At 30.4% G+C, this 25,109-nt stretch overlaps 2 protein-coding genes across 2 annotated transcripts in view; one reads left to right on the forward strand and one right to left on the reverse strand.

The window, feature by feature from the left end:
* The window catches only part of LOC119599809 (guanylate cyclase soluble subunit beta-1), a 195,760-nt gene extending 190,249 nt beyond the window's left edge, over positions 1–5,511 (forward strand). The window contains exon 18 of the mRNA XM_037949696.1: positions 5,264–5,511. The gene's annotated coding sequence lies outside the window, so the exon portion shown is untranslated. The remainder of the gene's footprint in view (positions 1–5,263) is intronic.
* Positions 5,512–5,786: 275 nt separating this feature from the next.
* The window catches only part of LOC119599805 (protein mesh), a 52,620-nt gene continuing 33,297 nt past the window's right edge, over positions 5,787–25,109 (reverse strand). Inside the window, 13 exon segments of the mRNA XM_037949689.1 lie at positions 5,787–7,041; positions 7,111–7,356; positions 7,507–7,694; positions 8,052–8,112; positions 8,115–8,435; positions 8,438–8,474; positions 8,534–9,278; positions 9,370–9,528; positions 12,287–12,409; positions 21,494–21,667; positions 22,680–22,842; positions 23,042–23,299; positions 23,450–23,618. Coding sequence (XP_037805617.1) covers positions 6,500–7,041; positions 7,111–7,356; positions 7,507–7,694; positions 8,052–8,112; positions 8,115–8,435; positions 8,438–8,474; positions 8,534–9,278; positions 9,370–9,528; positions 12,287–12,409; positions 21,494–21,667; positions 22,680–22,842; positions 23,042–23,299; positions 23,450–23,618 — 3,186 coding nt within the window. The 3' untranslated portion in view covers positions 5,787–6,499.

Here is a 25,109-nt window from a genome sequence, read left to right on the forward strand (position 1 = left end):
AGACTAGACTATAGACTAGACTATAGACTAGACTATAGACTAGACTATAGACTAGACTATAGACTAGACTATAGACTAGACTATAGACTAGACTATAGACTAGACTATAGACTAGACTATAGACTAGACTATAGACTAGAGATAGACTAGACTATAGACTAGACTATAGACTAGACTATAGACTAGACTATAGACTAGACTATAGACTAGACTATAGACTAGACTATAGACTAGACTATAGACTAGACTATAGACTAGACTATAGACTAGACTATAGACTAGACTATAGACTAGACTATAGACTAGACTATAGACTAGACTATAGACTAGACTATAGACTAGACTATAGACTAGACTATAGACTAGACTATAGACTAGACTATAGACTAGACTATAGACTAGACTATAGACTAGACTATAGACTAGACTATAGACTAGACTATAGACTAGACTATAGTCTAGACTATAGACTAGACTATAGACTAGACTATAGACTAGACTATAGACTAGACTATAGACTAGACTATAGACTAGACTATAGACTAGACTATAGACTAGACTATATAGTCTAGACTATAGACTAGACTATAGACTAGACTATATAGTCTAGACTATAGACTAGACTATAGACTAGACTATAGACTAGACTATAGACTAGACTATAGACTAGACTATAGACTAGACTATAGACTAGACTATAGACTAGACTATAGACTAGACTATAGACTAGACTATAGACTAGACTAGACTAGACTATAGACTAGACTATAGACTAGACTATAGACTAGACTATAGACTAGACTATAGACTAGACTATAGACTAGACTATAGACTAGACTATAGACTAGACTATAGACTAGACTATAGACTAGACTATAGACTAGACTATAGACTAGACTATAGACTAGACTATAGACTAGACTATAGACTAGACTATAGACTAGACTATAGACTAGACTATAGACTAGACTATAGACTAGACTATAGACTAGACTATAGACTAGACTATAGACTAGACTATAGACTAGACTATAGACTAGACTATAGACTAGACTATAGACTAGACTATAGACTAGACTATAGACTAGACTATAGACTAGACTATAGAATAGACTATAGACTAGACTATAGACTAGACTATAGACTAGACTATAGAATAGACTATAGACTAGACTATAGACTAGACTATAGACTAGACTATAGACTAGACTATAGACTAGACTATAGACTAGACTATAGACTAGACTATAGACTAGACTATAGACTAGACTATAGACTAGACTATATAGTCTAGACTATAGACTAGACTATAGACTAGACTATAGACTAGACTATAGACTAGACTATAGACTAGACTATAGACTAGACTATAGACTAGACTAGACTAGACTATAGACTAGACTATATAGTCTAGACTATAGACTAGACTATAGACTAGACTATATAGTCTAGACTATAGACTAGACTATAGACTAGACTATAGACTAGACTATAGACTAGACTATATAGTCTAGACTATAGACTAGACTATAGACTAGACTATAGACTAGACTATAGACTAGACTATAGACTAGACTATATAGTCTAGACTATAGACTAGACTATAGACTAGACTATAGACTAGACTATAGACTAGACTATAGACTAGACTATAGACTAGACTATAGACTAGACTATAGACTAGACTATAGACTAGACTATAGACTAGACTATAGACTAGACTATAGACTAGACTATAGACTAGACTATAGACTAGACTATAGACTAGACTATAGACTAGACTATAGACTAGACTATAGACTAGACTATAGACTAGACTATAGACTAGACTATAGACTAGACTATAGACTAGACTATAGACTAGACTATAGACTAGACTATAGACTAGACTATAGACTAGACTATAGACTAGACTATAGACTAGACTATAGACTAGACTATAGACTAGACTATAGACTAGACTATAGACTAGACTATAGACTAAGACTAGACTAGACTAGACTATAGACTAGACTATAGACTAGACTATAGACTGACTATAGACTAGACTCTAGACTAGACTATAGACTAGGACTATAGACTAGACTATAGACTAGACTATAGACTAGACTATAAGACTTAGACTATAGACTAGACTATAGACTAGACTATAGACTAGACTATAGACTAGACTATAGACTAGACTATAGACTAGACTATAGACTAGACTATCGATAGACTAGGATAGACTAGAATATAGACTAGACTATAGACTAGACTATAGACTAGACTATAGACTAGACTATAGACTGACTATAGACTAGACTATAGACTAGATTATAGACTAGACTATAGACTAGGACTATAGATATTTTTATTCAATTACAACCAGAAATAAAGTATATTTTACATCACATACACACATATGTACATACATATTTATTAAACTAAGTAATTGGGGAATGATTTTGCTAAACACAAAAAATGTACCCTTCGCTTTTTGGACATAACACTTAATATTCGAACCTAACTCAGTATTCCGAGAATAAGATAAACGTATCTAGTTTGCACAAAATGATTGATGTTGTACAAATAGTAATAAGTATTGTACTCGTATTCGCATTCGCATTGTGTATTTCTGTAAATGACATTTGAAACCACTACCATTTCCTGCTTCAATTTTGAAAAAAAAATCAAATATGGAGGGAATTTTAGTTTGTTTGTACAAACATACCAGCAGCCTATTGCCCCATTTTTGAACTTTTCTAATGCTACTTCTACTACTCCTACTACCACTACACAGATTATAGTAACAATTTTTCGTAATTTATCTTGCGTTTGACAGATTACAACGTTAAAGAAAGAAATTTTGGGGGGCTGTAACAAAATTAGTGAGCGTGTTATTTTATTGCTATTTTCATTTTTATTTTTTTTAACAACAATTTTCATTTCGTACTGACATTTATCACATAGAAAAAGAGTGTAATTAACTTTTAATTGAAATTTAAGTTGTTAGATAATGAAATATTAAAGCAAACAGCAAAGGCGAATAATGACTAAAATGAGTAATTACACTTTCATTACACGAAAGGATATAAATGGACAAAAATGAATTTAATTGCTTTTGCATGATAATGGTGGTGGCAGGATTAGAACGTTTTAAACGTAAAAGTTGCACTAATATGAAAAAGTAACGGACAATTTTTTTGTTGTTTACGTTAGTTATTAGTAGTTTAAATGTTATAACTCAAAATTATCTAAGGGATATATGAGAATATATGTATGTATTAGATGTCATATTAAGTAATTGACTTTGAGTTTTACTTTTAGCATGTGCAGTTTAACGTAAATATTAAATGCTAATATTTGTTTGTGTAAATAAAAATAAAAATTAGGCAAAATTAATTTGAAATAGGCATCAAAATAGTCGCAATTTTCAACTTATATCGAAAAATTTTAAAAAAATTGTTTGGCTTTTTGGTTTGAACCTATTCAGAATTTTTGGGTTGGTTCAAAATTTCGAAAGTTTTGACTTAGTTAGTTAGTCAGTAGTTAGTTAGTTAGTTAGTTAGTTAGTTAGTTAGTTAGTTAGTTAGTTAGTTAGTAGTTAGTTAGTAGTTAGTTAGTTAGTTAGTTAGTTAGTTAGTAGTTAGTTAGTTAGTTAGTTAGTTAGTTAGTTAGTTAGTTAGTTAGTTAGTTAGTTAGTTAGTAGTTAGTTAGTTAGTTAGTTAGTTAGTTAGTTAGTAGTTAGTTAGTTAGTAGTTAGTTAGTTAGTTAGTTAGTTAGTTAGTTAGTTAGTTAGTTAGTTAGTTAGTTAGTTAGTTAGTTAGTTAGTTAGTTAGTTAGTTAGTTAGTTAGTTAGTTAGTTAGTTAGTTAGTTAGTTAGTTAGTTAGTTAGTTAGTTAGTTAGTTAGTTAGTTAGTTAGTTAGTTAGTTAGTTAGTTAGTTAGTTAGTTAGTTAGTTAGTTAGTTAGTAGTTAGTTAGTTAGTTAGTTAGTTAGTTAGTTAGTTAGTTAGTAGTTAGTTAGTAGTTAGTTAGTTAGTTAGTTAGTTAGTTAGTTAGTTAGTTAGTTAGTAGTTAGTAGTTAGTTAGTTAGTTAGTAGTTAGTTAGTTAGTTAGTTAGTTAGTTAGTTAGTTAGTTAGTTAGTTAGTAGTTAGTTAGTTAGTTAGTTAGTTAGTTAGTTAGTTAGTAGTAGTTAGTTAGTTAGTTAGTTAGTTAGTTAGTTAGTTAGTTAGTTAGTTAGTTAGTTAGTTAGTTAGTAGTTAGTTAGTTAGTTAGTTAGTTAGTTAGTTAGTTAGTTAGTTTAGTTAGTTAGTTAGTTAGTTAGTTAGTTAGTTAGTTAGTAGTTAGTTAGTTAGTTAGTTAGTTAGTAGTTAGTAGTTAGTTAGTTAGTAGTTAGTTAGTTAGTTAGTTAGTTAGTTAGTTAGTTAGTTAGTTAGTTAGTTAGTTAGTTAGTAGTTAGTTAGTAGTTAGTTAGTTAGTTAGTTAGTTAGTTAGTTAGTTAGTTAGTTAGTTAGTTAGTTAGTTAGTTAGTTAGTTAGTTAGTTAGTTAGTTAGTTAGTTAGTTAGTTAGTTAGTTAGTTAGTTAGTTAGTTAGTTAGTTAGTTAGTTAGTTAGTTAGTTAGTTAGTTAGTTAGTTAGTTAGTTAGTTAGTTAGTTAGTTAGTTAGTTAGTTAGTTAGGTTAGTAGTAGTTAGTTAGTTAGTTAGTTAGTTAGTTAGTTAGTAGTAGTTAGTTAGTTAGTTAGTTAGTTAGTTAGTTAGTAGTTAGTTAGTTAGTAGTTAGTTAGTTAGTTAGTTAGTTAGTTAGTTAGTTAGTTAGTAGTTAGTTAGTAGTAGTTAGTTAGTTAGTTAGTTAGTAGTTAGTTTGTTAGTTAGTTAGTTAGTTAGTTAGTTAGTTAGTTAGTTAGTTAGTTAGTCGTCCGCAACACTTCTCCTAATCTAAACTCTTTTTACAACATAAAGTAATTATTGAAAACTTATCACACTCATATTTCTAATTATGATTTTTCAAATTGTAAGAATCATTGTTTATTGCTCAGTCCAATCGAAATTATTAAAGCAATTATTAACAATATTTATTTTCACAATCACCCCCTGGAAATAATTATTATTTAGCCATTTACCAAACCTACATATATAATCTATACAAATTACAAAAATTAAGATAAATATTTATAAAGTAAATTCTATTTAAAATTTCTCCCACTATCAAATTACCAGCGCAAAAGATTTAATAAAATAATAAGTTCCACGAAAATGATTAATCTGTTATGACTTACAGCTAATAATGCTATGGATTACCTTCTTGGAAAAAAAAAATTGATTAAAAATTACTTTCTTGTCTGGGGTTTTTTTGCTGTTCAAACTTTACATTCGAATTTCGGCAATGATTACGTCAATGTAAATAATTAATTTGAATAATGCCAACATGTTACACCAAAGTGTTAATGAATTCAATTTATGGTATAAGATTTTGTTGCTTTCTTGTTTCTTAATTCTAAGGGAAAAGAAAAATAAAAGAAATTTTATTAATTTTTACCAATACCAACCAGACTTTTGTGTAACAATTGGCATTATCAAAGCTGTAAGAAAACTTTATTACAATTTATTTTTATTTTTTTTTTCAGAGAAGAAAAACACAATTTTCAATTTTAATTAAAATTTAGAAAAAAGTTTCTATTTTATTATTAAATTAATAATTATAAATATTTTTATGGGAAAAAGAAAAATTTATATTTTATTTTGTTTTTTAGTTATAACAAGTAATATAAAATAAAAAAAATTAATATTACCCAGCCAATGAATTAAATTGTTAATTTTATTAATAACAGAGAAATAAAATCAATATATTTACATAAATACTTATTAAAGCAATAATAAAAAAACATTTATGAAATATATAAGATGCTCTGAATGAAAACCAGTAAAAAGGAAGAAGAAAATTACAAATATATCTTCATTAATGCAATTGTTATGGTTCGTTTGTGTGTTAAGTGGGTTTGTTTATTTGGGCGGATTATTGGATTCTATTGTCTAAATTGATGGATGTCATGGCTTAATGGGTAAAACAAAATGTTTAAATACATACATATTTACATACATATATAGGAATCAAACAATGGCTTAGTTACAACAACTATGATTATAGACAAGTAGTTTATGTAATTTTAATTAGAGCCGATTTCTCAGGAACTCTAATAAAATGTTTGACGGACTTAGATATTAATGGTTAAAAAGCATTTAAAAGATTAATAAAAAATTTGAACTTTTTAGCTTGTTATTTCTCTGAAAGGTGAATTTAGTTGATTTTGGATAATTTGGCATTATGAGAGTCCATGAACCCAAATTTGCTGCAGTTTGAAGATGTTTTATTATGTTAGTTTATGGTACATATGGTGACGATTGTATGTTTTAGTTAGAACAGTTAAAATTAGTTTGAATTAGACTTCAGTGGATTTTTGATTTGATGGTGTAGGTGAGGCTGCATGAGGTGGTGAAGGTAAACCATTATCTTGCATTAAAGGAGAACTACAATAGGGGCCGGACGTATGGGAGTACCAACAGCTGGCATAGAGGAAGGAGGTCGGCTAAAGAATTGACTGTTGGCATTGGGCAAAACAGGGACACCGCCATAACGTGTTTGAGCGGGAGCATTGGGCATATAACTCATAGAACTTTCACCACTATTGCGACTATCGGCACCACTAAATGTAGGACTATATTGTTGTTGAGGCTGGGTCTGAGCCATAGGCACACCATGCACATCGTGATCATCTACTTCCGGTGAGGGTGGTTGATGATAACCGGCGGGATGTATATTGCCCACGCCTTCATGTTCCTCAGCTTCCTGACCATGTTCGTCATGTTCATCTACTGGCGAACCGGCCCCCATTTTATCCAAATCCGTTCCAGAGGCAGCACGCAGCGAACGTCTTCCCATTTGTTTGGGTTTCTCACCTGTTTTATTAATGTATTCAATATCCTTAGCTAATTTTGTATCTTTATTTTCACTACCTTCTGATGATGTCACATCCTCGTCATCCAGATCCCATTTTTTAGCTGGAAAGTCAATACGGGGTTTTCCCGGTAGTGGTTCATTCGTACGATAAACTTTATCATATGACCTACTTTTCTTTAAAGTTCCAGTATTATCCGTATCGCTATCATCATCCAATCCTGTACCCAAAGTTCTCAAATTGGTGCGCGAAGAGGCTCTCGAGCGCGGCATAGTCATCTGCCATTGAGGATCTTCCTTCAGCTGCTTCTGGCGATAGCGATACACACCACAAACAATGCACAACATAAGCGGTAGTATAACAGCCAAGATAATGCCAATTGCTATAAAAGCTACACGTCTGGTATAGTAAACCTCACCTAAACATTCAACAAGAAAAATAAAAAAGACACATAAAAAGTGTGTAAAAAAACTAACCGAAAAAAAACAAAACATTAAATTGATTAACTGTGTGTTTTACTAGAACGAAGACATTCTTACAACTATTACGTCTATTAAAAACAACTTACGTAAACATTCGGTATAACCATATTCGGGCAAATTCCATAAACCATTCGATAAACATTCACGTCTTTGATCACCAATCAAAACGAAACCTTCATTACACTCAAAGGACACTTTGGCGCCAGGCATAAAATTGAATGATAATTTACGACCGAAACGTGGCGTTTCTAGAACTCCACACGACACCACACGTCTATTAAGGTGAAAAAAGTAAATAAATATTGTATTGAAAAAAAAAACTTACATACATTTTACTTAATAAAGACAGTAATAAATACAAGAATAAATAAACAATCAAATAAATAAAGAAATAGGAAAATAAACAACTCTTAAATTGTTTTAGGGCAATAAAAGGAAAAGTTTTTTTTTTCATTTTTTAATGAATAAAAGTTTAGGCAGATTTTTTTTTGCTCAATAAAATAAATGTTTTTTTGGAGAAGAGATAAAGTACTTTCTTTCTTATTTATCATACTTTTGAAGCTTTTAAAAAGCTAAAATTCTCAAAGCTCCAAGTTTCCTTAAATTATTCACTTAACACATCAATACTTACTCTGAATTCAAGGTTCTTATGTTCACCAAACTGTCATAGTAATTCTTGGTGAAATGAGCCAATCTCGATTTAACGTCATGCCATAATCATAGCGACACTGATAACTTTCACCACACAGCTCTTCAGCTCTCTCTATGTCATACGAACGATTCGAGGGTAGGAAATCTTGTGGCTCTCGTTGATAATTCGGAACAAATGAGGCATTCGAATAATAACTAGCAGTACGGCCAAATTCTCGTGTAAAGAGAGCAGCACCCAAACCAGGTAAATCACGATCAGCTAAAGCCCATTTCATGGCCCATTGATTATGTATCATCTTAAAGTCTTTGGTATTAGGATCTAAGTTTAATACTTGGCCATTGGGTAAAGTAAAATCGTCCAGGGATTAAAACTCCAATTACCAAACAGGCCAGCCGTTTTATTCTATAACAAAAACATATTATTTAGCAAAACTAAAAGTTAAATCATCAATTTAAACTCACTATAAACTGCCAGGGCAAATAAACTCTACCCGTCATATAACCCTCATTTTCAATTACTTCTACACCAATACCGGAATCAAACATAACAATGACCTGCGACTGATTGAGCAAATAAGTGGGTGTGTAGACGGTAACACCATCAAAATGTTGGAATTTCAAACTTTCACGATCAAAGTAAACACGACGACCATCGGCCAATACATCCATCCGATAACGCCAGCGAGCATGTTGAGGACGTATGCGTACCTCAATTGTGGTGGTAGTATTACCACGCATAGCCAGGGCAGTCAATTGAGTGGCCGGCACAGCACCATACATATTATTGGGCATTTGCTCAAAACGTCCCTGCACCTCGAAACGTTGATCGGCATCTACACTACGTGATAAAACAAATTCACCCAAACCATTGAAAGTATATTGAGTACCATCGAATGTTATGAAATGAGGATCACCAAAAACACCAGCTACACCAGGAGCCTGATAGGCCACACAATCCTGAGAGGGACGACGTTCAAAGCGATAGGTTTCACAACCCACTGCCTGTTCGTGTTGCCACATGCAGCAGGTGTAGAAAGGACGCATATCATGGAACCATGTAGACAAAGTAGGCACTTTACTAGCTTCATTCCAAGGCATTTTACCCAAGTTGTGTATACGTCTAGGGCGAGAACCCCACATTTGATCATAGGTCAACATAAGAAAACCATAACGATCATAGCAGCATTGTTGTTCAGCACCTTGGGCACTAAATAGAAAAAAGTTACAATAAGCAGAAGATAATTAAACCCAAAAGTTTAAACATTTGTTTTCTTATTTAACTTTCAACTCATACTTACGTGGGTGTACCGCTAACAACACAATGTATGGCTCCCTTGTGACGCAGACAAGTTGGATTGGAATCTTTGTCACACTCACGATCTGGCCTATAACGACCCTTGTCATAAATAGCCTGTTCCATGGTACAAGGACACAAAGGTAAGTCAGCAGCAAAATTTCTAAAAAACATCGACAGCAATGAAATTTTATAATAAAAAAAAACAACAAACAATAAAATACAAATGTTAATATAAATCAATAATGTGCATAATAAAAGAATTTAATTTTATTTTTGTTTTGTTTCGGTTTTTTGTTGCCACAACTTTTTATAGTGATTTTTAAACAACTCAAACAATTAAAATATAAATTTTATGGCTTAATGCCAAACACACACAGTTTTTAATACCACTACCATAATCGTGTATTTAAGCATGTGTGTGTTTAATATGGGTCTGAGGGTTTTATACTTTTCTACTAATAATTGACAGTTGTAACTACCACAAAAAAGGAATACCCAGGGAATGTTCTATATTAAAGCAACAATATTGTAAGCAAAATTATCAAAAGTAACAGTTGTAACAGCAACAACAACAACTGCTGAACAAAACCCCATAAAACTACGAAAAAGAACAATTTATCGTAACACATTTTAATTAGCAAAACTTGCATAGACATGTGTGTATTAAGGGGGTATAACTTTTGGTTAAGAAAATTAAATTCTTATTTACAGGAGATTTTGATTTAAATAATTTATAAATGAAATCATTCTTTTAGTGATATCATAATGAAATTTGGTTACATCCCTAATGAGAACATTACTTGTACAGTGCTCGTTCATAAACATGAGTTTTCGCTTATATAGTGAAGGAAAAATTATAAAATTTTAAAATATTTTTTAAAGTACTTTCTGAGATAGAAAAAATGGAACTTTGCAATAATTTTTCTTTTAATGAATCAATCTTTAAATAGAATCTTACATAAATCCATTATATTAAAATAATTTTTCTTAAATTCTGCTTAATCAATTTTCAATTTCATGATCATTTTTATTTTTAAACAAAATTTTGAATAAATTTTTATTAAATTTCAAATAATTTTTAAAATTAAAATTTGATGAAATTTCTCTTTGAAAAAAACTTGCCATAAATTTTCTCTCTAAAGAAAGTTTTCTATAAAGCTTCTCTTTAAAGCAAAATTTCTATAAAATTTGTCTTTTTCTTCATAAAGAAAAAATTTCCCTAAAGTTTCTTTTAAAGTAAATTTTTGATAAATTTTCTCTTCTCTAAAAGTTTTCTTTAAATCTCTCTTTAAAGAAAATTTTCAATAAATTTTCTCTTTTTTTGATAAATTTTCCCTTTAAGAAATTTTCTTATAAAGGAATTTTTCAACAAATTTTCTATAAACTTTTTCTATATAAAAAATTTCTATAAATATTTCCTGTAAAGAAAATTTTCAAAATTTCAAATTTTCAAAATTTTCTCTTTAGAAAATTTTCGCTAAATATTCTTTTTAGAAAAAATCACTCTTTAAAGAAAATTTTCAATAAATTTTCTCTTTTTTCGATACATTTTCCCTTTAAGAGATTTTCTCATTAAAGAGACTTGTTATAAAATCTCTCTTTGATGAAAATTTTCAATAATTTTTTTTTCAATAAATTTTCCTTTTAAGAGATTTTCTCATTAAAGGAATTTTTCCATAAATTTTCTATAGACTTTTTCTATAAATTTTTTTCCATAAAAAATTTTCAATGAATTTTCTCTTTAGAAAAATATCCGATAATAAATTTTCACTATAAATTTTTTCTTCGAAGAATATTTAAGATAAATTTTCTCTTTAGAAAAAATGTCTGATAAATTGTTTCCTTAGAAAAAGTCACCGATAAATTTTCTATTTAAAGAAAATTTTCTCTTTAGAAAAAAACGAAAATTTTCTCTACAAATTTCTCTTTAAAGAAAATTTCTATATATTTTTTCTTCGAAGAAAATTTACGACAAATATTTACTTTAGAAAAAATGTTGGATAAACTCTTTCCTTAGAAGTTGTCTTCGATCAGTTTTCTCTTTAAATAAAATTTTCAATAAAAAACGTCGGATAAATTCCTTCTTTTAAAAAATTTCCAATAATCTCTTTAAAGAAAAGTTTTTATAAATTTTCTCTTTTAAGAAAATATTCGAAAAATTTCCCATAAAATTTCTTTTTTTCAGAATGTTTTTCTTTAGAAAAAAATTACGATAAATTTTTAATTTAACCAAAATTTTCGAAAAATCTCCAAGAAATTTTCTATTTAGAAAAAAAAATTCGGTAAATTTGCTCTAAGAGTAAATTTTAATAAATCAATCAATCTCAATCTTTACAAAGAATTTATGAAAAATTATAAAGAACTTTCTTTACAGAGAAACGGTCTCCTTAAGATAAAATTTTCTTTTGAGAAAATTTGTTAAATAATTTCTATTTTTAAGGAAAGTATTTACAAAAGACTCTTAGCAAAATTGGGATTTTTTTTATTTAATTAACTTTTCCGATAAACTATCTGTTTAAAAGAATTTAATTATTTCTTATCTATAAGAAAATCGAAAAAATATTATTAAAGTTTATTCCGTTTAAGGAACAATTTTAAGAAATTTTCTATCTCTAGCAATTTTTTGCAAAACTGCCAACACTACTACTCACATTCCTTATTTCTTTCACACGTTAAAGCGCAATAAATAAGCAAACTATAAACGTATGAGAGAGAGAGTATTACCATAAAATTTGTGGTTAACATGCTTATAAATACACACACATACATATGTTTGTTTTTGTTAAAACTACTGATGTTCTTATTACCGTATACATTATCGGAAAAGTACGTAAAAAAAACAACAAAATGAAACAGGAAACAAAAGAGTGCAACTGTATAAAGAGAAAAAAGAAACAAAAGCTTTACTGCTTACTTACCTAAGATATCTATCGGTACGTATCCAATTATCGCACAATGCTCTGGGCCATTTATAACCAAATTTACGCTCCCATTGCGGTTTGAAATACCAACCCAATGGTATGGGTTTCGACCATAAAATACTGTAAATATTTAAAAATTTTATAGATATATTTGGAATGATATAGCTCTGGTACAGTTTAATTTGTGGGTAAGTTATTAAAATAATAAAAAATATGGTAATAAGTATAAGATGTGAGGTGAGGTAGAGTTTGTTAATTAAAATTTTATGATTTTAAAAATATTACTTTTATGGTATAGTTATTAGTAGGAGAAAATTAAATTAAAAAAAAATCTCTTGAATTAAATATTTATTGTGTCTGCCACAAAATTTGTACCCTTAAGATTAAAATTAATGAAAAATCACTTACATATGAGTAAACTGTTGTGTATAATTAAAGTTTTACTATTGATTTATTGAAAATAGTAATTTTACGCATCAGGGTTATCTTTATTTTTCACTGCAACGGTGATTATAAATTTAATTAAATGCTTTTCAAAGAAACAACATTGCGGTGGTGCGTATGATTTATAATTAATTTTAATACAAATTAAATAACAATCATACGCTTCAAGGTCATTCTTTGTGAATTTTTTTGCTTTTTAAATTAAACTGTTAAAATTTTAATTAAATTCCTTCAATAGGCTAGACGCCAAAAATATACCTTAATAAATAAATATAATGTAAAACATTAAAAAAATACTTAATTTACGTCTCTGTCTTTGGATTTTTATTAAACCTTAATCATCTTTAACAGGTTTACACATACTACACGCAATTTTCAGCTGTATTAGCGCTATACTTCCATACTTAAATATAATTATTGTTAAATAAAATGAAAATCTTTTAATATCATTCACAACGAAAAGCCAATGAATAGACCAAGTCACGCATACTTAACCTCTGGACCATTGGTTTTCTAGTTCATACCACTAGATGGTCGTTTAACATTAAACTTATAACGCCTACATTTAGGAAAAATAATGCTAATGACACCCAAAGGTAACACTATAATGACGCAAAGAAACCAATACAAAGGAAAACTGGGAACCTAGGCATATATTTATGCCACAACCTTAAGCATCCTTATTTCTAAAGCACAACAACAAAAACAAATAAATCCTCTCAATTCAAGGATGCCCAGAAATCAACATCATTTTATAATGCGGTGCTAAATGGTATTAACGCAACAACGACTAACAAGTAGCATGAGTTTCGAGAGAAAAAAATACAAATTCAAGACAAAAATCTAAAAAAAAAAGAATTTAAAATGACAATGTACCCTATAGAAGAGAGAATTGCTGCTGTTCAACATCAACCAACTACAAAGAATGTGGAAAATGTGAAAACATTTTAATGGCTTCAGTATTTGAACAGAAAAGTTCTTTAATTAAACACCTATAAAGGTGAAAAACACGCAAATATATAAAATCGTATAAATGAAAAGGAGCAAGAATTTATGACGTCTACAGAACTAATACACAAATACTTGTCTTTTTTTATGGTATAATTATAATATAAAATATTTAAATTTATTACAACTTTGTTAATACTTATTAGGGAATTGCGCAATGAAGAAGGTGGAGTAATAGCCATTTAGAAGTACTTAACATCAACTACAACAATTTATTCGAAAAATATCACAAGTTGTGCCATCAAGAGGAAATAAAAACCAAATACTATGAGATGTAGAAAAAGAATTCTACTTTCTGTTTTACTTTTTTGAAGGCTTTAAACAAATACCAAATAAAGGAATTGTTAATTTATATTATAATATAAAATTTTCGTTAATTTCTCTCTTTAACAAGAGCAAATTTTTAATCATTTTAGATAATTTATCCAAAACACCTTTTTAAGAAAAGGACACTAAAACACCTAAGATGGTACCCAAAGCACACAGGTAAGATATATGTATATAGCTTCAATCCAGGAACCTTGAACTATACGCAACAAGTTTTTTGGATTAAATCGCGTAAATTTCCAACATTTCTATGCAGATACAGAGTCTCACACTTATGTTTTCTCCTCTCAGCAGGATCATCCACATCGGATGCAACGGTACTGAAGCAAGTTCGTGGCAACATATACCTTGTATCTGTTTACCTGCCCACCGATTCTTCAAAACTACAACCAACTAATGAAACTTTTTGAAGAGGCACAAAGGAAAACTAAGAAAATTGTAATAGATTGTGACGCCAACTCCCTCCATGTAACTTGGGGTGGTACAAACACTAATCGCAGAGGATAAGCCCTCATGGATTTCCTTAATACTACAGACTTGATCGCATTGAACTTAGGTAATAAAGCTACTTTCGTCAATAGAAGCAGAAAGAAGTATGAGATATAACTATATATTCAAAAGAGCTTATAAACGAAATTCAGGATTGGAGAGTTTCGGACGAGCACTCCTTTTCTGACATCGGTACATAAGATTCAAAATATACGGCCGCCACCAAACTGCAAATTTCTCTTTTTTAGAGAATTTATGGAAATAGAGAATTCAGTTCAGTTCTAGTTCAGTTCTAGTTCAGTTCTAGTTCAGTTCTATAGTCAGTTCTAGTTCAGTTCTAGTTCAGTTCTAGTTCAGTTCTAGTTCAGTTCTAGTTTCAGTTCTAGTCAGTTCTAGTTCAGTCTAGTTCAGTTCTAGTTCAGTCTAGTTCAGTTTAGTTCAGTTCTAGTTTCAGTTCTAGTTCAGTTCTAGTTCAGTTCTGTTCAGTTCTAGTCAGTTCTAGTTCAGTTCTAGTTCAGTTCTAGTTCCGTTCTAGTTCAGTTCTAGTTCAGTTCTAGTTCAGTCTAGTTCAGTTCTAGTTCAGTTCTAGTTCAGTTCTAGTTCAGTTCTAGTTCAGTTCTAGTTCAGTTCTAGTTCAGTTCAGTTCTAGTTCAGTTCTAGTTCAGTTCTAGTTCAGTTCTAGTTCAGTTCTAGTTCAGTTCTAGTTCAGTTCTAGTTCAGTTCTAGTTCAGTTCTAGTTCAGTTCTAGTTCAGTTCTAGTTCAGTTCTAGTTCAGTTCTAGTTCAGTTCTAGTTCAGTTCTAGTTCAGTTCTAGTTCAGTTCTAGTTCAGTTCTAGTTCAGTTCTAGTTCAGTTCTAGTTCAGTTTTAGTTCAGTTTTAGTTCAGTTTTAGTTCAGTTCTAGTTCAGTTCTAGTTCAGTTCTAGTTCAGTTCTAGTTCAGTTCTAGTTCAGTTCTAGTTCAGTTCTAGTTCAGTTCTAGTTCAGTTCTAGTTCAGTTCTAGTTCAGTTCTAGTTCAGTTCTAGTTCAGTTCTAGTTCAGTTCTAGTTCAGTTCTAGTTCAGTTCTAGTTCAGTTCTAGTTCAGTTCTAGTTCAGTTCTAGTTCAGTTCTAGTTCAGTTCTAGTTCAGTTCTAGTTCAGTTCTAGTTCAGTTCTAGTTCAGTTCTAGTTCAGTTCTAGTTCAGTTCTAGTTCAGTTCTAGTTCAGTTCTAGTTCAGTTCTAGTTCAGTTCTAGTTCAGTTCTAGTTCAGTTCTAGTTCAGTTCTAGTTCAGTTCTAGTTCAGTTCTAGTTCAGTTCTAGTTCAGTTCTAGTTCAGTTCTAGTTCAGTTCTAGTTCAGTTCTAGTTCAGTTCTAGTTCAGTTCTAGTTCAGTTCAAGTTCAGTTCTAGTTCAGTTCTAGTTCAGTTCTAGTTCAGTTCTAGTTCAGTTCTAGTTCAGTTCTAGTTCAGTTTTAGTTCAGTTTTAGTTCAGTTCTAGTTCAGTTCTAGTTCAGTTCTAGTTCAGTTCTAGTTCAGTTCTAGTTCAGTTCTAGTTCAGTTCTAGTTCAGTTCTAGTACAGTTCTAGTTCAGTTCTAGTTCAGTTCTAGTTCAATTCTAGTTCAAATTTAATTATTTTTTAGTTCAGTTCTAGTTCAGTTCTAGTTCAGTTCTAGTTCAGTTCTAGTTCAGTTCTAGTTCAGTTCTAGTTCAGTTCTAGTTCAGTTCTAGTTCAGTTCTAGTTCAGTTCTAGTTCAGTTCTAGTTCAGTTCTAGTTCAGTTCTAGTTCAGTTCTAGTCAGTTCTAGTTCAGTTCTAGTTCAGTTCTAGTTCAGTTCTAGTTCAGTTCTAGTTCAGTTTCTAGTTCAGTTCTAGTTCAGTTCTAGTTCAGTTCTAGTTCAGTTCTAGTTCAGTTCTAGTTCAGTTCTAGTTCAGTTCTAGTTCATTCTAGTCAGTTCTAGTTCAGTTCTAGTTCAGTTCTAGTTCATCTAGTTCAGTTCTAGTTCAGTTCTAGTTCAGTTCTAGTTCAGTTCTAGTTCAGTTCTAGTTCAGTTCTAGTTCAGTTCTAGTTCGTTCTAGTTCAGTTCTAGTTCAGTTCTAGTCAGTTCTAGTTCAGTTCTAGTTCAGTTCTAGTTCAGTTCTAGTTCAGTTCTAGTTCAGTTCTAGTTCAGTTCTAGTTCAGTTCTAGTTCAGTTCTAGTTCAGTTCTAGTTCAGTTCTAGTTCAGTTCTAGTTCAGTTCTAGTTCAGTTCTAGTTCAGTTCTAGTTCAGTTCTAGTTCAGTTCTAGTTCAGTTCTAGTTTTCTAGTTCAGTTCTAGTCAGTTCTAGTTCAGTTCTAGTTCAGTTCTAGTTCAGTTCTAGTTCAGTTTTAGTTCAGTTTTAGTTCAGTTCTAGTTCAGTTCTAGTTCAGTTCTGTTCAGTTCTAGTTCAGTTCTAGTACAGTTCTAGTTCTCTAGTTCAGTTCTAGTTCAGTTCTAGTTCAGTTCTAGTTCAATTCTAGTTCAAATTTAATTATTTTTTAGTTCAGTTCTAGTTCAGTTTAGTTCAGTCTAGTTCAGTTCTAGTTCAGTTCTAGTTCAGTTTTAGTTCAGTTCTAGTTCAGTTCTAGTTCAGTTCTAGTTCAGTTCTAGTTCAGTTCTAGTTCAGTTCTAGTTCAGTTCTAGTTCAGTTCTAGTTCAGTTCTAGTTCAGTTCTAGTTCAGTTCTAGTTCAGTTCTAGTTCAGTTCTAGTTCAGTTCTAGTTCAGTTCTAGTTCAGTTCTAGTTCAGTTCTAGTTCAGTTCTAGTTCAGTTCTAGTTCAGTTCTAGTTCAGTTCTAGTTCAGTTCTAGTTCAGTTCTAGTTCAGTTCTAGTTCAGTTCTAGTTCAGTTCTAGTTCAGTTCTAGTTCAGTTCTAGTTTCAGTTCTAGTTCAGTTCTAGTTCAGTTCTAGTTCTAGTTCAGTTTCTAGTTCTAGTTCAGTTCTAGTTCAGTTCTAGTTCAGTTCTAGTTCAGTTCTAGTTCAGTTCTAGTTCAGTTCTAGTTCAGTTCTAGTTCAGTTCTAGTTCAGTTCTAGTTCAGTTCTAGTTCAGTTTCTAGTTCAGTTCTAGTTCAGTTCTAGTTTCAGTTCTAGTTCAGTTCTAGTTCAGTTCTAGTTCAGTTCTAGTTCAGTTCTAGTTCAGTTCTAGTTCAGTTTTAGTTCAGTTTTAGTTCAGTTATAGTTTTCTAGTTCAGTTCTAGTTCAGTTCTAGTTCAGTTCTAGTTCAGTTCTAGTTCAGTTCTAATTCAGTTCTAGTTCAGTTCTAGTTCAGTTCTAGTTCAGTTCTAGTTCAGTTCTAGTTCAGTTCTAGTTCAGTTCTAGTTCAGTTCTAGTTCAGTTCTAGTTCAGTTCTAGTACAGTTCTAGTTCAGTTCTAGTTCAGTTCTAGTTCAATTCTAGTTCAAATTTAATTATTTTTTAAGCAATTTCCTTAAAATGTATTTTTAGAGAATTTCTCAAAATTCTCTTTTTATGTAGAACTTCCTCAAAATCTCTTTTTGCTTAACTTTCTCTTTGAAAAAAGAAGTTTTTACAAAGTTCTTAAAAAATATTGGATAAATTTCCTTTTTATTTGCGAACTTGCCAAAAATCGACAATAATTTTGTATAAATTATCTCTTCAAGGGAAATTTTTCATAAATTTTCTATTTAAGAGAAAATTTTATAAAGATTATAGAAATATATTGTTTAAATTATCTATTTATTTACAATTTTCGATCTATCTCTTGCTGTTTTAAAAAACTGCTTTATTTTAATCTAAAAAACCATTTAGTTTTTACCATTATTTCTTCTCCATTCATCAAAATTACTTGTCATAAGCTGAAAACATAGTAAAATGTATATTTGCACTATACATCCATGAATAGTTTGTTTAAAGCTATAATGCAAGAACACACAATATTAAGTACTTGACATTTGCATAGTTCATCCTAGAAATTCACTTACTCCTCAATACACTTTAATTTAATATAACAAATACTTCTTACTACTTTACAAGTGATAAAAGTTCTCCTCGACTCTCTATACTACTTGCTATTACAACCTACGCGGTGCAGTGGATTTATATTATTTCCACTTTTCTTTCAAATGACGCATTTTCTCTTTAGTTTAGATTATAATACTTTTTCTACTTTCTGTTCGGTTCGTTTTTATATTGTATTTAACTATTTGCTTTTTACACACAATTGATTTAAAATTGAATTATTTCTCGATGAGATCTACAAAATAAAATAAAATATAAAGTACTTGCCAATGAAAATGAATAGAAATAACAAAACGTTTCGTTTCATTACATCTGTATGCAAAAAAATAAACTAGGAAAAACAGACAATGAATATACGACAAACTACTTACAGTAGTAAGAGGAATAGCAAAGACAAAAATTAGAAAACCAGACTTTTTAAACAATACCCTATAAGTTTCATCTAACTAAAATTAAATTAGTATTTATGTATGATACATTCTGATACCTGAAGATAGTTTGCATCTTATAAAAATTAAAATAATATATTTCTTACTTATAAACTTCACCCATTACCTACTGTAGAGTATCATAATGTTGTAAAATTAAATGTTTATTTTTTCACTTTAAGTCTTTGCAAAATTTTCGAAAATACTTCAACAACATCGTTGCAATAAAAGTACCAACCAGTACACACAGTGTTAGTGACTGTTGTAATGATGAAATAGAAATTCAAGGATACGTATACAAGACAAATGGTATGGATGGTTGTTTGTTTTTAATAAATAAAACCTCATATAACTGCGTATGTAATATTTGTTCCGGCTTATTGAAAATATTAAAAAAAACTGTCGTTATTGGTATTTTCCATTTCTTTGCAATCAAGTTGTTTGAAATTGCTTTTCTGCTTTTTTTTTAACAGGTTGTTTTAATTGAATGCATTTTCATTGCAAAAATACTTACATATGTATGTGTAATGATTAGAATTTTTACACAATTTACTGAATGTTATAGAAATGTAATTAGTGTTTTGCTAGGATTGCGGTTATTGATTACTTCACTTGTGTGAGTATATCGAGCCTATATTCAAAAAGTGCTAACTCATTTTTGGGCAAAATTTATTTTTCAAGTCAAATGATTTTTGAGTCAGGTTTTGTTATCTCAAAGTATCATTTAGGAAGGAAGTGTTATATATTTGTATATCATATTTAGTTCGTTAGTTAGTTAGTTAGTTAGTTTTAGTTAGTTAGTTAGTTAGTTAGTTAGTTAGTTAGTTAGTTAGTTAGTTAGTTAGTTAGTTTAGTTTGTTTGTTAGTTAGTTAGTTAGTTAGTTCGTTCGTTCGTTAGTTCGTTCGTTCGTTCGTTCGTTTTCGTTCGTTCTTTCGTTATTTCTTTTCGTTCGTTCGTTAGTTTCGTTCGTTCGTTCGTTCGTTCGTTCTTCGTTCGTTCGTTGTTCGTTAGTTCGTTCGTTCGTTCGTTCGTTAGTTCGTTCGTTCGTTCGTTCGTTTTCGTTCGTTCGTTTGTTCGTTCTTTCGTTTCTTCGTTCGTTCGTTCGTTCGTTCGTTTCGTTCGTTCGTTCGTTCGTTTCGTTCGTTCGTTCGTTCGTTCGTTCGTTCGTTCGTTCGTTCGTTCGTTCGTTCGTTCTTTTCGTTCGTTCGTTCTTCGTTCGTTCGTTCGTTCGTTCGTTCGTTCGTTTGTTCGTTCGTTCGTTCGTTCGTTCGTTTCGTTCGTTTTCGTTTTCGTTTCGTTAGTTAGTTAGTTAGTTAGTTAGTTAGTTAGTTAGTTAGTTAGTTAGTTAGTTAGTTAGTTAGTTAGTTAGTTAGTTAGTTAGTTAGTTAGTTAGTTAGTTAGTTAGTTAGTTAGTTAGTTAGTTAGTTAGTTAGTTAGTTAGTTAGTTAGTTAGTTAGTTAGTTAGTTAGTTAGTTAGTTAGTTAGTTAGTTAGTTAGTTAGTTAGTTAGTTAGTTAGTTAGTTAGTTAGTTAGTTAGTTAGTTAGTTAGTTAGTTAGTTAGTTAGTTAGTTAGTTAGTTAGTTAGTTAGTTAGTTAGTTAGTTAGTTAGTTAGTAGTTAGTTAGTTAGTTAGTTAGTAGTTAGTTAGTTAGTTAGTTAGTTAGTTAGTTAGTTAGTTAGTAGTTAGTAGTTAGTTAGTTAGTTAGTTAGTTAGTTAGTTAGTTAGTTAGTTAGTTAGTTAGTTAGTTAGTAGTTAGTTAGTTAGATCTCGGGTTTGCCAGAGTACTCATTTTTTGAATATTGTGTATAGTGTCGATATACCTGGAATACCTGGTTTATCAAACTGTTTTTACGTTAGTGGTATGTGGACAGTGTCAAAAGTACCAAGAAATGTAATCGGTAGACCGAAGTACGAATCTATCAAATAAGTCAAAGACCAGTTCTTACTAATAGGGGACACATTTTTGTAAGTTTGGTATTTTTATACCCGGACAAAAAAAAGGGAATCTTATCAATAATACTTCTGTAGGAGTAGGATATCATTACAACCCATTACAGATCCCTTTCAGCTGACACATTCCAGAGAAAACTCATGCAACACATTCGTTCTTTAGAATCGGACTGATTCCCAACAGTTTCAGAATTTTTCCTCTGAGGAGTCTTCCTTTTAATTTACAGCAACAGTACTGAACTCATACCATTAACCGGCACAAGACAAAGTCCAAAACTTTGCCCTGTGGGTTGCTATGGTACTAGATAGGTTAGATTTTCACCCAGACTAGAGGATTTCACAAAATCTTGATACTGAAGAATCCATTATCCACCATCTCCAATCAAACAAAAAAAATCTATTTTAAGAGTATTTCTCATACAAATTTAAAATATTTTTTTATTTTCTTCTTTCTGAATACGGACCTTAAGTCCTTCTATCAGCATCGCTTTGATTTCTTACTTTTTAAAATCATATTAACAACCTCTACCACAAATAAGTACTTACCTCATGCTTAATTTGTAATATAAAATTATAAATAAAATACTTACGGACTGATTTGTAAATTATTGTACTCCTGTGGATTGGTCAAATTAATTTGCAAGAAACCAAACTGCAGATCATTGTTAATGTTATTGCGGTTGATATAATTTTGTGGCGAAATAATATAATGACCATTATTCGTAGTGCCAGCTTCAATAATATCAATATACTCCAGTTGAGGACTGAAAATAAGAGAGAATGCAATTAAATTAATAAACCACAGAATATGCTGAAAATTGGACAAGGACTTATGCACATTTGTATATATATATTAAAGAAGGATTTACATACACATAAATATATGTATATACATATGTACATTAGGGCGGCCCCAAATGTTCTCGAAGAAAATTCAAATTAATTTTAATTCATTTAAAGATTCATACCATTTCTCAACAATTTTGTTCTGACAACAATATGAAAAAAAGCCTTAAAATATGACATTTTTATCCTTTGACTCAGCTCACTAAATACACGCAGAGAAAAATCATGGTTCAAAATATTCACCATAAATATGCTATGTTTTTGATAACGATATATTGTTGTTCAGTTTAGTTTTTAAACAAAATTTTTTACAGAATACTTGCTATCATATTATGGTAATTTTGGATCATAATATGATTACATATGACAATGTTATGATTAATAGGAAAATATTATGATGAAATATTACATTTGTATTTAATCATAATATTATATTTTACAATAGTAATAATAATCATAATATGTTTAGTCTATAACCGCTAATATAATCATAATATGTTGCTCTTAGATTATGGTTACCACAACCATGTTTTTTTCACTGCAATGACAAAAATTTGGAGAAACAATATCTTAAAATTAAAAAAAGTTTCATTTTCTGTGGGAACATCAGTCCATATTTCTTCTCTATATAAACGGGATCACCCTAATATTCATGTGTACACATATCGCTCAATTATTTGTAAACCGCTTTGAATATTTCATGTAATTTTTTTTCTTCAGAAAATAAAAAATATTTTTTTCCAAATTATCATTAAATTCCAGAAATTTTTAAAATAACATTAAGCTGATACTTCATAGAGTACCCAGTTCAGAAAAGAACATAAATTTGACTTATGACACTTTTAAAGTTATTAAGCAATATACGCACTTGAATATGTGTTATTAATGCACTTAAGCAGTTTAAGCAGAAATATTAATTACTAAACTTACTGAATAGTAGTTTCGCGGTAACCCCACAACGATATCATTATATTGGCATTTAAATTTGAGGTTAAATTATAAGCATTCCAATTGATGCGTATCTCCTTGGGTGATTTCTTATGAACATCATCGGTTTCAAAGAATATTTTCTCAGTAGCAGCTTCTGGGGTTTCTGTGTACGTTGCGCAGAACGAAAAATAAAGGAAATAAAAATATAAATTTTATTAATGGTATTTTATTAACATTTTACTAAGTATTTAGTATTAATGTTGTTGTTGTTTTTTCCCTTCAGCTGGGTTCTGTTTTTAAATGTTTATTACTATGTTATTTTATTATTATGTATATATTTTTTTATTAGTGTTTTCACTTACCCACAAAATATTTGCCACGCCATTTGAAACGTTCATTGCCCACAGATATTTCGAAACGTATATAACCTTCTGCCTTAAGGAAAGGTTGTACACAAATTACACGATTCTTATCCACATATTTGCCCAAAACATCCTCTGTATCGAAATGACACATAACACGTACATTGGGATCAAAACAAGGGCCAGTAATGTTTACCACTGTACCACCCAACATATTGCCAGACTCAGGTGCAAAGGTCAAAGGTAAATGAGAAGCATCTAGATGTTGCAGTTATTATTATAAGGCCAACCAGGCAAAAAATAAAAGACAGATTATTTAGTATTATTTTTCTCTTTATTGCCCTTTATTTTTTTTATATTTTTTTACTTATACAATTTTTTTCTTTCTTTCCTCTAACATTTACTTACCAATATCTTTGTTACACGAGCCAATTAGAATTCTTTCGTCAATGCGGAAAATATGTCGTCCTGGAAAACCGTTGGCCCAACCCCTGCCCGTTAAATCACGCAACACCATATTTTGACTGTAGGGTTTGTATTCGTACGATTGTGTACCGTTGCCAGCATTAAAACCAATCTGTTGAGTAAATATAATTAAATAAAATTAATATGATTGCCTCAAACTAAGTTAGTGTATGTTTTTGTTATACACTAACTCAAACGCAAAAAAACTGAAATTTTAATAAATTGAGGTTTTTATGTTTTAATCTCTAACACATCCATAAATCCATGCGATGTTATTTAATTTTTTCTTTTTTTCTGTAGCTTAGCAGGCTACCTTTTTCTGCCCATTTATTTAATATATTATATTCAGTAAAATTTTTATATATACATTTTTTTAATTTTTTATATAAAACCACAAATTTGCATAAATTGTTGGTGTTATAACAGTCATTGGGGGTATAAAAGTGTATATAAATATCTATGGATGTTAATGAAATATTTATTTTAAAAGATTTGAAATTAATGCTTAGAAAGGTTTATGTTATGATGTGTATGTTTTTAGTGAAGCCATTTTTAGAAGTCCTTTTATCATAATTATTTCTTGAATTTTGTTCATACATCAGTGGCGCCGAAACTCTTACTGTCCCACTTTCATTTGTGTTGGTAAAGATGTCTAGTCTAGTCTATAGTATAGCCTATAGTCTAGTCTATAGTATGACCTATAGTCTATTCTATAGTCTAGTTTATAGTCTATAGTCTAGTCTATAGTCTAGTCTATAGTCTAGTCTATAGTCTAGTCTATAGTCTAGTCTATAGTCTAGTCTATAGTCTAGTCTATAGTCTAGTCTATAGTCTAGTCTATAGTCTAGTCTATAGTCTAGTCTATAGTCTAGTCTATAGTCTAGTCTATAGTCTAGTCTATAGTCTAGTCTATAGTCTAGTCTATAGTCTAGTCTATAATCTAATCTATAGTCTAGTCTATAGTCTAGTCTATAGTCTAGTCTATAGTCTAGTCTATAGTCTAGTCTATAGTCTAATCTGCAGTCTAGTCTATAGACTAGTCTATAGACTAGTCTATAGTCTAGTGTATAGTCTAGTCTATAGTCTAGTCTATAGTCTAGTCTATAGTCTAGTCTATAGTCTAGTCTATAGTCTAGTCTATAGTCTAGTCTATACTCTAGTCTATAGTCTAGTCTATAGTCTAGTCTATAGTCTAGTCTATAGTCTAGTCTATAGTCTAGTCTATAGTCTAGTCTATAGTCTAGTCTATAGTCTAGTCTATAGTCTAGTCTATAGTCTAGTCTATAGTCTAGTCTATAGTCTAGTCTATAGTCTAGTCTATAGTCTAGTCTATAGTCTAGTCTATAGTCTAGTCTATAGTCTAGTCTATAGTCTAGTCTATAGTCTAGTCTATAGTCTAGTCTATAGTCTAGTCTATAGTCTAGTCTATAGTCTAGTCTATAGTCTAGTCTATAGTCTAGTCTATAGTCTAGTCTATAGTCTAGTCTATAGTCTAGTCTATAGTCTAGTCTAGTCTAGTCTAGTCTAGTCTAGTCTAGTCTAGTCTATAGTCTAGTCTATAGTCTAGTCTATAGTCTAGTCTATAGTCTAGTCTATAGTCTAG

This window comes from Lucilia sericata, unplaced genomic scaffold, assembly GCF_015586225.1.
Source record: "Lucilia sericata isolate MDLA Ls3-8-SP2 unplaced genomic scaffold, ASM1558622v1 Contig000089F_arrow, whole genome shotgun sequence".
Classification (NCBI taxonomy): Eukaryota; Metazoa; Arthropoda; class Insecta; order Diptera; family Calliphoridae; genus Lucilia; species Lucilia sericata.